General features: G+C 42.7%; 1 protein-coding gene across 2 annotated transcripts in view; it reads right to left on the reverse strand.

The window, feature by feature from the left end:
* Positions 1 to 15,463, reverse strand: part of g (adaptor-related protein complex 3, delta 1 subunit-like garnet) — a 51,465-nt gene extending 36,002 nt beyond the window's left edge. The window contains exons 1-10 of one of the 2 annotated variants that reach the window (XM_084577130.1): positions 15,237 to 15,463; positions 14,303 to 14,398; positions 12,993 to 13,073; positions 12,489 to 12,569; positions 12,316 to 12,423; positions 11,191 to 11,320; positions 10,924 to 11,063; positions 5,582 to 5,655; positions 3,224 to 3,273; positions 401 to 429 (exon numbers count right to left, since the gene is read on the reverse strand). In XM_084577130.1, the coding sequence (XP_084433256.1) occupies positions 401 to 429; positions 3,224 to 3,273; positions 5,582 to 5,655; positions 10,924 to 11,063; positions 11,191 to 11,320; positions 12,316 to 12,423; positions 12,489 to 12,569; positions 12,993 to 13,073; positions 14,303 to 14,398; positions 15,237 to 15,332 (885 nt within the window). In that variant the 5' untranslated portion in view covers positions 15,333 to 15,463. Of the gene's footprint in view, positions 1 to 400; positions 451 to 3,223; positions 3,274 to 5,581; positions 5,656 to 10,923; positions 11,064 to 11,190; positions 11,321 to 12,315; positions 12,424 to 12,488; positions 12,570 to 12,992; positions 13,074 to 14,302; positions 14,399 to 15,236 lie in introns of both variants that reach the window. The other variant, XM_084577129.1, reaches the window with a different exon arrangement.
* Between the last annotated feature and the right edge of the window lie 222 nt (positions 15,464 to 15,685).

A 15,685-nucleotide genomic window follows, 5' to 3' on the forward strand; every position in this document is an offset into this window, starting at 1 on the left:
GATGCTGTAATGAAGGCCTAGGGATTTTCTTCGGGTTTTCTTAACATGCACCGATAGATAGTAACTGATTGATTCAGGTTTTACAGGCTATTATTGGGCAAATACTGCCAGCAAAAATGGTCTAAGAAGCTTGTGGTTGATGATTATGTACTCACAAACAATTGTGCGAAAGAAAATATTGCTAAGACAGAGGCCACTAATTATTTTAACAAAAAATTTTAACATGCATATTTTACATACAAATAAAACATTTTAAAAATACAAATCTTTAACGTAAATACAAAGACCCATGCAGAAAATGATAACTGGCAATGTGCGGCACCAAGTTTACCACAAGGTTGTTAGCACAGATACAAAAACATTCACATTTAGCAGAACCACCTATGAAATGTACACCTACCTGTATGGAGGCAGAGTGGTTTGGCATTCCTGAAGATATAGAAATCAAGACTGTAAGCGTGGCAAAAAGAACGAAAAAAAAAGGGGGCAGAAAAAAATTTGGGAGTAAAAAATGCAAGGAAACAAGGATGCAAAAGCAAAGCAACAATATGGCGGGGACAACCACACCCGAGACAGGAGATGGCAGCAAAGGTGACAGCGAAGGGTGATGACCCCATGGTGGTTGGGATGGCAGATGGGAGAGAGGCAGAGAGAAGAAAAAAAGGGGGAGGAGAGGACCGTTAATTAGCGAAACAACTTTACAACAAAAACAGACACGCACGCACAAAAAAGGACTTGTCTCGAACAAAGGACACAGAGGATACATACAGAAAAGATGTTTCAACGGTTCGATGCCCTCGAGGAATTCCTGGTCGAGCACGTCTTAAAATAGGGACACTTAAGGATGACAGCGTCTAGTATTTACAGTGAAAGCTGTTAAAGGTACACCTACTAGTATTGAGCCGTTATCGTAACATGGACAAGTAAATGGTAGTGGCGCCCTCTGTGAGTAGTAGTGCGAACTAACATTTTTGCATTGCAGGTGCCTGCACCTAGCATTACTCTGCATCATGGCGAATGCTGCATTCAACAATGAAAACTGCTGTTGCTGCATTTTGCGCAGCAAATACAGGTGCAGAGTAAAGTCCAGTGGCTAGACATCAGTTGACATCACTCGACAGCACAATGTACCTTCACTTCTGAAAAATTTGGAGTTATAGATGGAACACTTTTCGTCCAAGTCTCATCCAAAATCGTGATGGTAACAATGACTAACTACATGCTCTGCTCTGAGGAGTTTGCTCCGTTTTATATGTTTCGCTTCGCTTCATTTTCATAACATGACAAAACTGCAATAGAAGTTGAAAAGAACGCTACCATTACATTCAGGCCCGTAAATTTTCGCTTCCTACTGCGTGCGTCAAAGGATTTCCCCTGGCTTCGCTGCAGATTAATCAGTGGAAATGCCTTCCAATAGAATCGCCAATCTTTCATATTTCATTCTTTCCCAGTTACAAAAGTCCCACTTTCAGTTAAGTTTCTTTGGCATTAGAAAGAGGGGAAACATTCATCCAGGAGGCAGCAATTTGTCCTCATTGCCCCTTTAAGACACTGAGTTTCTAAATACTATCTAAAGGCAAAAGTGGCGCCACTCTGTAAGCAGGTTCCTTAATGAGCACTCCATCTGCCATGGGAATGCAGGAAAGGCTAGGCTTTATACCTGGCTTGGCTAGCATTGGGCCAAAAATGTGGATTGTAACTTTTATATAGTAGTTATCTGCGTTGCGATTCTTGCCCCTGTGTACACCTCAAAAGTGCGTTGTTTTCTTCATGAAGTTTAACACAAATGAAATTTGGTATTAAGCTTCCACAGCACTTATTCAAGGTTTGTCTTTAGAAGCGTCCTATTATTATGGCTCAATCCACGTATTATGATCAAAAATTGCGAAGTCAAATGTGAAATCTCCTTTTCCTCCCGTTCCTGCGCCTCTCTATGGTGAATGAAATGCAATGATTCTAGGTTTTCTTCTAGGTAATATTGAGAACCTTTTAAGGGACACAGCTGTCTCCAAAAGTACACTAGTCTATTTCAAAGACATAAGCATGTTTTACTTACATGACGTGAACAATGTACCAAATGAAGAAAAACACAACACATATTGCAATAATAAGCTACAGTAGGATAGGACTTAAACAGCAAAAGTTGCTAACTATAGGCTATGATATACGGTGTGCATATTGGTCCACTGAACAGTGAAAAAAAAAAATTCAATTTTCGATATTTGATGGTGCCAAAAAAGCTACAGACATCCGAAATTCTTGAGTTTATAATTTGTTTTGATGCTCAGCTTAATAATTAGGTAGCCAGAAAAGCTGTAAAGGTGGACCACTTTATGTGACAGAGGAACTGAGTGTGGCAGTTACTGCAGACTTGAGTTGTATCTGAATATAGCAGACACACGTGAATGAAATAGTACACCATAAATAAACTCCTCCAAATAGCGATACAGCCAGAATAACCATTTGCTATATATACTCACAGTGCTGTTCATTTACTTACAGCCATTTCACCACCAGAATTAAGCGAGCTGAAAGTTCGCTGACCAAAAAGAGCACATCTAAACACTCGGAAAACATGAATATGTTCGGTAGCACGTGGAGCTTACAGTGAGCCGTCACTCCTCCTCCCACTTTAGACACACACATGTAATCTACCTACTAGTTAAAGCATGACAAGAGCTTAGACTGCTGCTCCAAACAGTTTTGAACTAGCTCATCAAAATTAGGAGTAGATGGACTAAATACGCCCAGGCTGGAGTCACACATTTTGCAACCACTTAACAACACGTTGTCAGAAGTGATGAGCGAAATGTGTATTCTTCACTTTTCTTTTCTTTCAGTGACTCAAGCTCACGAATGCTGCTCCTTGCAGCTGGCTAAGAAAACCATAAGTGAATAGCCTCACGATGGTAGAGCGATGTTTCAGCGAAGCTTCGAACTGTCGAAAGCATACTTTGAATAGCCACATGCCACTAGTTACAAGTTCTTCCACTAGATGGTGTTGTTTGTTAAAGAGCCAATAGCTCAGTTCAGTATAATAGCCACAACGGATATGCAAAGTAGGCCATTATGCTTAGCGTAGACATCGCAGTGGTGACCAAATACACAAACGTTGGCAAGCAGGTATTGCATGCTTTACTGTGTTAAGTAGGTATCTGAAACCAGATAAACCTAATTTGATTGGTATAGTATAGTGAAGCTAAGACCCTGTGGGTACCCTTACCTGCAATTACTGTGTTGATGCACTCGTACAATAAAGACATTGCAGAGGTGCTGAAATAAATAAGCGTGAGTGAAACACAATTAAAAGTGCCAGAGAATTTCAGTAAAAATTATCAAAATGAGCAACACATAGCTACTAGCTACCTCTTGCTTAATAAATCTCTATATTTTTACATTTACGAACTGAAGGGATCATTAGTGATGCAATCCTGAAAGTCTGACTTTTATCTGACATTTTCAATGCTCGGACATTTCAGTGTTTATATTCAGCCCCCGCTATATGCTGAATTTTTCAACCTCAATCAGCATCAACTTTTAATGCACGAATAATAATACAGTAATAATTGGTTCACAGGAAAATGGAAAAAAACCGGCATAATACATATGACAACTTTTTCATGATAACGTTCATGATAACGCTATGGAGCTACTTGTGAGAAATCTCCGGTCACTCCTGATATGCCCTCAAAACTTGATGAACCCACAGCTTTGAACCAATCCTCTGACACTGAATAAATCTTCACTGCAGCAAGTGACAACCTCAAAAGCAGCCACAAGCATCAAAAGAGCTAGTGAACAAAACTTTCCATAAGAAATTAAAGAAAGAAAAAGACAAGATTACTAGCCCCCACAACAGGAAAAGGAGCTGATTTGACATCTGTCACCAAAGTTCCCATGCCAGAGTGTCCATGCTGCTTGCACAGTATTTGTTCGACTTTTCGCCCCGATTCAAGTTTGCACTCGGGCATCATAGAAAGAACACAGAAAACGGAGGACAAAGTGAAGTTGATCGATATTATTTATTGATTATACTGCTTACTGATGACAACATAGGCAATTTCAGAAAAAAAATGGTTCCTTTTTTGATCTAAAAAGAAAAAGGATGAAAATTGTGTACCAATAGTAGTATCCCTGCCCCAGATCACTTTTTTCAAGAATATTACTGAAATAATGTCAGGTGTTCTTTTTCTTTTTTTAACCCCATTTGGACAGTTATCATAGAATCCCTACTGTTTTCAATGTTATCAATGTCACCAGCTGCAAATGGCCAGAGAGAATATTCCCTCTTAAGCTTCCACATTTCCCACCAACAATACATTTTTTCCTGCCAATTGCAACAGCCACAAAATGCCAACTATCTGAACTTTACAAGAAAAAAAAATACTATACGGAGTTGTGGCTATGTCTCAAAGAATGGACCGTTGCCAACTCGCCCACATCATAGTCCAACCAAGCCGAGAGAACTGTGACCTGGAGTTGGACTGCAGGCATCTCTTGGTGAAAATAAGTCAATTTACTGGCACGAGGCAAAGAAAACACAATGTAGTTCCTCTAAACGTATTTAACCAAAAAACCATGAACTAGCAGCCACCACTACCTCACACACACTGCGGTCAATGACGCTCTGGACTGAAAACTTCTGCCACAGAAAGCACCAAAAGATAGACGACAAGACGCACAACAATCAATTGCATGAAGCAAACTTCCGAAATGGGGCAAGTCTGAGCGCATAAGGTGAATGACTCTATTTAAAAACACATTATACAAGGTCTGGTCACCGAGTTGCATTTCGATAACCAATAGGAAATAATCTTGCTTACAACGTATATATAAACGCTCTTTTATTTCATAGACATCAAATATATTCTTGTTCAGATGTTTTTAAGGCATCTGAGAAATTCCTCGTACTACCTGTACACTACATACTGCCTTGTAAAACATTTTGGCTGGTTGCTGAGCAGAGAGAACGGGCAGAAAGTGACATCAACACAGGCCCCGAGTCGTAGCTGGCCCGTCGCACTTTGCAAGACATGCCATATACAGCAAAGCAATAGTAGAAAAGTGGGGGCATACTCGATGCCTGGTCCACAAAATCTCCCAAACACTGCAAACTCCCCAAGACTCCCTCCATTTGATCTGCTTTGCAAGCCTCGAATTCTTTGTAAAATTTTCTGCCAGTCTGCGCAAATTGTGGCAGAAAGAGCCTAGACGAGACATATGTTGTCGTCACTCTACCCAATCTTGCTTCTCAACATGCATGCTGTGGCTGTTTCAAAGCTATTTGAAAGCCTAGTGCAGATGCACTCACGGCCCAGCCAGTCTAGCAAAAGCAGCGGAGTGTGCTCACTAACTACGCAAAAGAAAAGTCCGGGCAGGCTTAGCATTTTGCAGACGGGCAGCAATGGCAGTTACAAGAAACAAAGAAGCAAGAAGAAAGCAAAAAAAAGAAAGGAAAAGGTCAACCTAAAGAGGCAAGCCACTAAAAAAAGAGAAATCACTGAATGAGAGGGCGCGCGCACACGCACACACACGAACACACGCACAAAAAAAAACACGTCAGCGGCCGTGCCTTGGTTACCTGTGGATTAAGTTAGTTAGGGGCTCGATCAACTTTTTTCCCAGCCTAGGCTCAAGGGGAGTGAGGGCGCCGAACTGCAAAGGGAGACCGCACACACAAACATGGTGTGCGTATGCGCACTTTAAAAACCCGTCAGGCGTAAACAAACACCTGAAAAATTGGCTGGCCATCATAGCACAGCCTATGTAGTTCTCAAGCACTTTTCTTGTTTATTTTTTGCAAGGCAATATTGGTCAAAGAGACATGCAGATCTGCCTCAACCAATCGAGAGAATTGATGTGTTTTACACCATGTCTCATGTGCTTTAGTTCGCAGCCATGTCTCATCTCTACATCAAGAACTCTCATGGGGGACTTCACGCGCACGCTTCCTATGACAAGCAAAGGAGTGCTCAAAAGGCCTGCTTCATGTCTTGTGGCTGTCTCTCGGGTGGAAAGCAAATGCTTATAAATCAAGCACTAACCTCAAAACAAATTCAAGTGGTGACTGGAAAAGAAAAGAAATAATAAGAGCCTTTCTGAGCTACACACGAAGAAGATTAGACCAGAATCATCAAAACCAGCACAAGGTACTCTTCTTAACTTTGCAATCTTTGCTTCAAGATTGCATTCAAAAGTAGGAGTACAGAAGATAAACTTCAGGTTTTTAGGTCAATTAAGTAAGTGATGTTTACACCATGTACCTCATGACTGTATTTTTCCTTTTTGCTTACAAAACGTCTTTCCCTCTGTTCTGCAAGTGTTAAGGTACATTATGTCAAGAAACAAAATTACAACCTTAACCATCTCTCAGCCACGAAAACCTCTTAGTGAGAAATGTGGCCAAGTCTGCACTTGGGAGAAGATGCAAACCAAAGTTCGGCTCAAAACTAGCCGTGCAGCGCAGAAGCAACAGCTTGCAACAACAGCACCAGCAGCAGCATAAGTGGCATCACAGACAACACATGAAGCACCGAAGCAATGCATCGTGTTATACAGGCCCGAGATCAGCCAGCTTCAGTCCATATGACAGATGCAACCACATGCTCAAGCAAAAAGCAAAAATCCACCCACAAAGCATCCCATAGCTGCTAATGACAGCACTACGTAGTAGTTCCCAAAGGCACTGCGGCGTTAACGCATTGGGCATTACCTGCGTATTATGTTAATGAGCGGCTGACTCAATTTTCTACCCAGCCTGGGCTCAATGTAGGTCAGAACCCCAAACTGGATGGAGAGAAAGAGAGAGGGGGTAGAGGTGAACCAGGACAGACAAGAGAGAGAGAGAGAGAAAGAGAGCAGGGCACAACAATAGCCGAGACAAGACGCAGACAGACAGACGTGCAACAAACACTGGCGGAAAAGAGAAATAATAAACAGCCCGAAGGGAAGCCGTCATGACAAGTGGCGACAAGGTGAACATAGTCTGCCCACACAGCACGCACATCCACCATGCTGTATATATATGCTTGACAAAAAGCAGGCTTTTTTTTTTCTCCACAAAAATAAAAATGAAAGGAAAAAAGGTGTGAATGAGCCTTGTCATATTAAACGTTCTTCAATGTTTTCAGCAAACTTCCTTTCTTTTCCAGTCACCAATAAAAAACACAAGTAAAATGTTTTCTGTACCCAAACTATTTGCAAGTGTTAACTCTTTCATACATTTTTTTTTTCTGAATCCAAATGCTAATCAAATACTGTTGCCAGTTCATCACTCTGTCTCAACATGTTTCAACCACACATTTGTACAGCCTCAGTCTAAAGTTCTCAGGCCACGGGGCAGCTATAAGACATGTATACAGGGTAATTAAGGCATATGTAAAGCTCAACAAGTCTGCAGCGGTAAGAAGAATAGCTTCCCTCCATCTTGCAACATTTCTAACTTTGGGTATGCTCTAACTACACACCTCAACCACAAAGGCATGAATCAAACCATGTGGCTTGAAGACATTTGAATAAAGATGTACTGTTGTGATTGCAATTTTGCGTGATGTCGGAGCGGATGGAAAAACTTTGTTCTGCACCATATAACGGAAACCGCCCGCTCTATAAGCTGCTGTAAAATCTCCGTATTATCCCCCCTACTTTACTCGCATCGTATACATCGTAACTGGCGCCAGGCGGCACTTCGATACATGTTTAATGTGTGCCTTGGCCACCGCGATGGATGCAGCAAGTTGCGCGCTGCCTTTCACTGCGCCGTAACTCTGCATGCATGATGGTTATGGTGCCTGCAGTTGCGCCAGATACCGAATGCCAGGGTGGGTAATTGCTTCTGTTCGGAAAAAACCTTGCCTGGGAATGCCAATAATTCTTAAAAATGCAAATACGCTAAACATATACTTGCAAAGGAAATATGCGATTTAGTGTCTACATGGAATATAAAGCAAAAACACGTTTGCCCTCAATTCTATCCTCCTCCACATGTATACCAATATAAGGAAGCAAATATGCCTGGTTAAGTTGGACGATGAAGGCATCATTCACTCGGATGCACACAACGGGCACTGGAGGCATTAGACACCGTCATTTTGGGGAAAGTGCTGCTCATACAGCTAACGCAGTAAAACAAAGAAAACAGAATTGCCAGCCTCCCCTTCACTCAGTCTTGCGCTCTGGCAGCACGTGATGTGCTTCACCCATTGCAGTGGCTGGGGCGTACGCTAGCTTGACATCGAAGCGGCACCAGGTGCCGGTTACGATCTAGTATGACGCGCGTGAAGTAGGAGTGATGATAGACAGGCCTGCGATAGGTAATAAGAGAGGGTGGGTGCCGTCAAGCGCACAAAGCAGTTTTGTCACGTCCTCCAACGTCCCGTAATAGTGATCACGACAGTACATCCTTGGCAGTAGTAAGCATACTTCCGAAACGATGCCTCGTAATTAGTTACTCCTCAGAGCCAATTGTCCAAGGCAGCAATAATCATAAGACATAAGTTATGAAGTCGGTGAAGACACTACAGCTTACATACACTGCAAACTGGTGGTTATGGACCACAGAAGTGAGTGGAACATGCAATGTTTTGGCTTGATAAGTTAACACACCTCTTCCGGCAGTAACGGAAGCTTGTTCATTGCCAAAGCTCGGTAGGTGCTTGGTGTCATGCGCCACAGGAGCAGTGCACGCATGTTCAGTAAAAAAAAAAGTTACTGTAGCTTGTCTCATGGCTAGGACACCTATTAGTGGTCTCGGTGAACGAAGTATGTGTGTCCAATCATATCTGCTGGCATTTCAAGTGACTGCACTGCGTGACACTGGAAATATAAAATCTTCCTGCACACCTGTTTGTGTAAACTTCTGTCCCCATTTGTACATAAAATAATAAAAAAGACCTCTTTTGCTAAGGACATTTCCCTAAAATATAAACCTAAACCTGAAATAACAATTACTGAAAGTGAATCAGTCCAAGCAACAGCAAGCATTGTTACAGCCCTTTAGCATCTAAGATTTGTGCATCTGTAGGGGCCAATTCACACGAAGAAGCCGGTCTGCGGGCCGCGCATTACGTGTTGGCATGGTACTACTATATGAGGCACACTTTTAGCCCACAGACTGGTCAAGTGAAAAATGTAAAATAGCCTTTTCCAGTTGGGTTGACCAGCGTGCCGAAGAGCTATTTGTGCAAAATGTGGCAACCAGCCCACTGCTAACAATGTTTCGGCTGCTGGAAATGGATTCCTTCCTCGCAAGCCGCACAGTCCTGAGACAATAGAAGGAGACAGGTCTTTTGACTGTTTGTAGCAGAGGGGTGAATGGGAAAATTTTGACATGGCAACGTCACTAGGCCTGAGGTGCACGCAGAAAAAAGATTCCCCTTCCTGCTTCTTGATGCTGCCAATCGCTTTAAAGTGGTATAGCAACTTCGGTTCGTCCAGAGTTGTCGCAGCCTTTTTGATCCGCTGAGTCCGCTTGACATCATCGGACCACAGACCAGTTTGCGGTGACATGCGAGCACGTAATGCACATCCCATGGATCAATGGTCCCTTGTGTGAATCTGCCTTTAATAAGCTAAACAAACTACAGGGCCCCTCTATTTGGCTGCATTTTCTGCATCACTTTCTGCGGCGCTGTCAGTGCAGCTAGCACCACCTGCACTTCAACACTTGATTTTACACCGTGCTGCACGAGTTTTCCCGCACTAACTTCCCCATCAGTTCTCAAAGTGGAAGTAGAGCGAGCTGCTTGACGCGCTCTGTAGCAGATGACTTCATGTTCATGCTGCTTTTAGCAAACGGTGTTTCGCATTTTCGAAGCATTTCCCGTGTGCTGGATGACCGTAGTGGTCACACATTGCACGACGGAGCGAAATGGCGAGGTGAGTGCTTTTGGTTTTTTAATATGCGAATAATCAAAGCGTTCATTATTTGCTGCGACATTTTTCCTAGGTGGCCTAACTTCACATCAGCATTCTGCGTGTGGCTACATGAGTGGCAAGTCTGCTTCAAGGAGACCATACACAATGCAAATGTTAATCGCTAGCTTTTCAACAGCTGGGTCATGCACACCAGAGCAACTGTCCTAAAGAAAAGAAAAAAAGCTCAAAATAGAAGACCTGCAGCTTCAGTAAAGTGTGTCCTCACTGGATATCTCTGTAGCTATGGCCTTACTCTGCGAGACTTTTTCCTCAAACCTGCAACTTCTGGCGACTAACAGAATGCCAACATGCCTATAAGTTACCGAGGCACTGGTACACCGGACACAATTTTCTTACACAAAATAGCAACCCTATGTTGCAGGACGTATTTCACATGCAACTTCTTTTACAACTTTGACAAATAAGATCTCACAACATGCTAAAAACAACAAGTTTAAACTGGTGCACACGACTTCGAATTCCAGCGTGTTGGTCAGAGAGCAAAGGCAGCCACCCATCTTTATTTCACTTGACAACCTAAATGGTTCACAGTAGAGAAAAAGACTTCAGAATCGCAGGTTCCGAGTGCATTATGTTAGCACTAGCTTACGATCAGCTCAGTCTTAAAAACCAATTGAAAACAAAGTGCTTTGCCTCCAGTGGATAAAACCAAGCACTGAATGTTTCGCCTTCTTTACTACAGCTCCCTTGCTCTTTTGTTATCCACTTCCTAACTTTTACTTATCATTATAAACTAGCAATAAGGGCTCCAAATCATTTCAATTTCTTCCATATCACTCAAACATTATTTGTTGATATGATGCAGATCTGAGCTAAGTAATGCATCCTGACAAGTCTTGCTAGAATAACCCAAGATTAAGACACGATGTAGAGCTGCTCCTTCACTGCATCCTTACCTTACATTAGAACACTGCCAAGAACATTGCCACACTTTTCGTTGCCAAAACTGTGGCCACAGCCCCAATCAACCAAAGGTGGTCTGCTTACCAACTTGATGATCTTAATCAGCATCCAGTTGTTTGTAGAGCTGGTCATCAACTTGAAGAAGACTGGCGCTAATGACAGGTAGTTCTTGGGGTTCTTCCGTGCCAACTCACAGATGACATTTACAGACGCAGACTGCACGCCTGCATTTAGAAGAAAAAGTGAAACCTGATTTCTGGACTGGACAGAGATTTACTAGTCTGAAGCACTTCTTTTCTTGACTCTAGAAATTCTCTATGCCCTGACGTACAAGAGTGACGACCTCCATACCTGGGTCTGGATCTTCAAGTTTTTCCTTAAGTCTTGGGAACGCTGGCCTCAAGGCATCCGGAAACCGGAGGAATATTTTATACATGAGCAGCACAGCTTTCTTGCGCAGATAAGGCTTTGTGGACGTGAGCTGCAAATGCGGAGACAGTACTAAGCATGCGTGTGCAGTCGCTACAAATGAAGAAGAATCACACGCAGTGTCTAGCAACAACAAACCGCTGCACATTTCACTCTGCAAGGTGTTTGCACACACACAAAAATTTAGTCACATCAGTGCATATCCGAAGCCTTACAAAAGCCAGCCAAAAATATCAGCGACAAAAGTCTTCACGACATGTAAACTGTAACTGGCGATTGCAGTGCTATTCTTAGATAGTGGCTCAAGGCTATGCTCGTGGAGGTGAATAAAGTTAGGCATGAGTGTTGCAGCATGTAATAGAGGCGATCTCCGACAAACATGCACTTATGTGGCACGATGCTTTTTGTGCATCCTTAAAGACTTCTGTCCTTGACCGTACATGTGATCAGTGTGTGCTTACAAGTGAGACCACGAAGGACATATATTTTATAAATAGATGATGTGATGAGAGTGAAATAGATGAAATAGATGACAGTGATATTAAGACTGCATTGACTTCCACCCCAAATAAGCAGAAAATTTTAAATTACATGTGAGCAAAACATTTTTACCACTTGAACAGCAATCGATTGCAGCAAGAAATGGCCTACGGTGACAGCAGCAACCAGGTCAAGACACCAGCACAGCAGTGAGTGATATAAGAAAAATGCCTCTACATGTCTGGTTGCTTGCAACCAGACATCTCCCCAGGTCATCTAGCTGGCTGTTTCCCCAAAAGTGTCTACAGGTGGTCGCATGAACAAGATGAAGACACAACGAAACATACAGTTGTTCCTTCAAGTCTGGTGACATTACTCCCTGTCTGATGAAGTTGCTACCCTTCAACCAATGAATGGATCCGATGGCCTATGATACATTCTTTCCTGATGAGATTAACATATTATACTATCGCAACCATTGCTATCACAATAACTAACAAAGCGAAGTCACAACTAAGTCATTCATAGGTGAGCTCAGTTTCAGAAAAGGACCCTGTAGACACTCACCAATGTCATGACATCGTTGGCTAGGTCACGAGCCAGGTCGGCTGTCACAAAGCATGCCAGGCCGCTCATGGCAGTGCCAGAGTCGTACATGCCCTGGCTGTTTAGGTCCTGGAAGCGAACGGCAGTAAATTCTGCTGGCCACATCCTGTAAGCTCATAGCGGAAGGACCTTACCTTTCGAATCATGTTTGTAGTGAGCATAAGGACATCTGTGCCTTCGTGGAAGCTTTGAGATGCGGCCAGGTAACCAATACGCTGTGGACAACGGAAGAGAGTGTACCGCTTGCTTCACACTTTCTCAGAAAAGACTATTACTTGTCGCGTCACAAGAATACCGCGTAGCAGAAACCAAAACTTTGTTAAGCTTTCTTAAGACCATCCTTCACTGATCAACGACACATGGTACTGAAATGGAATGCAGCAATGGCTATGCACCTAAGCTGACATTAATTACCATTTTTATCCCCCTCATAAGCCTCATTGTTTCCCACCCTGTCACGTATGGAGCTTGATATTTAGCGGAGAAACCTTCTCCATAAAGTCCAACATACTGAGCACGCTACCTGAAAATTTGTGTATGCATTTACCCATTTAACAATTCAAACAAAAATTCCTTCGTGAAAAAACCTAACATTGGCAATAAATATCACAAAAATGAAGTACACAAATGTAGCTTACCTTGTATGTAAACTTTGTTGAGCTCATGACTTCAATAATGTTGAAGGCTGCCCAACTGATGTCGTAGCCTAACATTTGGAGCTGCAAAAAAAAAAAAAAAAAAAAATTCAGAGACGGAATATATAGTTACTTAAAACAATCACTACACATAATTTATCATGGAAAAGAAATTTCCAGCCACTGCCCGCAATGTAACAGGAAATCTGTTGAACATCCCTTTCGTAGCATTGAGCACTAGTCGAACAGCCACAATGTTCCAATAATCCCTCCAGCTATTTAGGAATGCAAAACTGCCATTCAGTCCCAAACAAGCAGTCCCAAAATTAACAGGCTCGACACTCCTAAACAGTAGGCTATAAATGCACATACTCTGGCGTATAAAAGAAGCTTGCAAGCCCAGTACACAGGCAGAATGGTGTTTGCACAGGTTCTATCAGAACTAGTGTGCAATTCAAATCTTAACAAGGAACCAAGACCCCTCCCCGACTTTCTCCAAAATATTTCAAACTTTGGGGCATTGCTTGCTTTATGTTTTTTGCATTAAATGTGAAGCAAAAAAGATACTTGATATTTCTATGCATAAAAGTATGTAAGGCATATAAAACCCAAGCACATTTAAAAAAGTTCCAGTTTTGCAAAAGTCCGAAAGAAGCTTACCAACATATCAGTGGATGGGATGATGTGAGAAATGGGTTTCCTTAATGTTGTAAGATGGCAAAACATGTAACTGTACGCAGGCTAGTTAAATTATAGGTCAGCAGCCACAGCAGTGACTACCAACCACAAAACAATAACAACAAAAGAACACAAGCTAGCAGCTCAAGGCCGCAATGATATTGAGGAACATGAAATTATGCACAAAACTGCATTGATAAAATTTATGTTGTAGGATATTCACTACATTGTGTGCAAACCACATCTAAGGGTTGCCCAAGTGCAAGGTTATAGTTAAAGTCTGTATCAAAAGTTCACAACCCATCCTGCCACTCATTCCAACAACTGGACTGTATACTTTTGCATCAGATGGCACATATCCCAGCATTAACAAAGAGATTACTTTCTGACATGAAAGAGTGTGAAAGTCGTTAAAAGGTATCTGCATACGAAGTACTAAATAAGGCCGCATAACAAGCTCGTGACAGCAACTTTTGCTTTCAAGCTACTGCTCGCAGTCTGCCTCCTGCGGCTGATAAGTTAAGGGGCCACTATCACGTTTACTGAAGACGTATCTAAAGCACAAAAAGACACGAAAATTTCATGCACAATCTTATCCGTCCCAGCAACAGCACACAAAGGAAAAGATTGCTCACGTAAGCTAGCTTTGCAACAGCATTCGCCTTGACAGACATATTTTCCTGTCGTAGCTCTTCCTTGATTTCGTCGATACATTGTGAAATGTACTTTGTCTGAAAAAAGAAAAAAAAAACTTGTCAGTGCTACTCCTGTTAATGAGCGCTGTAAAGACATGTAATACGACAGAGCTCAGAGAGATCAGTGACTAACATAACTTAATTAGGGTTTTGGCAGCTTATGACCGTCAACGTTCTAGTATTCGACGCAGGCGAAGATTCATTCAATAAGTAGAACGGTCGCGGTAAGCTTAGCGCAGGCTGTGGCAAGCAAAGCGATCGCCTCACTGTGACTTCGGCTGAACCGGGAAGTAACGAAACTAGTTCGCAACGCTACCTGTATAGGTATCGAGGAATTTCACAGCCCGAGCACATTAACTCCACCAAGGCAAAAACAAACACTTCAACCAAGGCGGTAAAACCAGAGCCTTGCTCTAGTTGCGCGGCTAGCACAAGCAAATTACTGGAGCATACGAATGCATTTTGACGCGACCTGACATACGGAAGGCTCCACCGATCGCTTGCAGCTCAAAAGTATGCAATGCATGCATGTCAACCATTAGAGCAGCCAGAACTTTGTATCGCTGTCAGGAGCATGAAATCCAGCAAGATCGGCTTCCATGCAGGTCGCCGCTGGGGCTGAAGTACAAAATAAAGTAGTCCAGACGCACGACGACCAATAAATCGCTGCGCTCTGGACATGACGGTCGACCTCGTCAGGCTGCATCGTGCAAGCAACTGAAAAGTGATGCCGATGCAGAGGCTATTAAAAAGACAGCCAAGAGCCGGGCAAGTTAACTTATCGCAGAAACTCTGCAACCTGACGCCCAGAAATATGGACTAGGCCTCCTCATAGCGCTGCGAAAAGGGGAGTTTTCGACGCCACTGCTCTCACCTCGTTCTCCTTGTTGTTTCTTATTCCCCGGACGAGATCCGTCAAATTCTTATCGAACATACGTTCGATGTTACCCTTGACTTTCCTTAAGGCCATTTCTTGCACTCGTTGATCGCTACATCAAGCCTCTAAAGTCGAAAAAAACAAAAAAATCCTAGCACACACAAGCGCCCGCCCGACGGACCGTCTTGCGTGGACCGACAGAAAAGTCACGTGACATTCCGGCTGTTTACTGCCGCCCCCTGACGAAGTTTAAGAGAAGTAACTTTATGAAAAAAACTGCTTGATACAGACCTGCATGCGAAACTAACGAATTGTTCATTTGTATGTTAGTTCGACGCTTTATCCCAAAATCTTGGTTGATCGTACGCAAAAACATTATGTGCACTTTCTTGCCCCGCTGGCTGTAACGCAGGCGATCCCTGAAAAATATTGTTTTTTCAAACGTG

This window comes from Amblyomma maculatum, chromosome 8 (genome assembly GCF_055883805.1).
Source record: "Amblyomma maculatum isolate TAMU_Amacu chromosome 8, ASM5588380v1, whole genome shotgun sequence".
NCBI lineage: Eukaryota > Metazoa > Arthropoda > Arachnida > Ixodida > Ixodidae > Amblyomma > Amblyomma maculatum.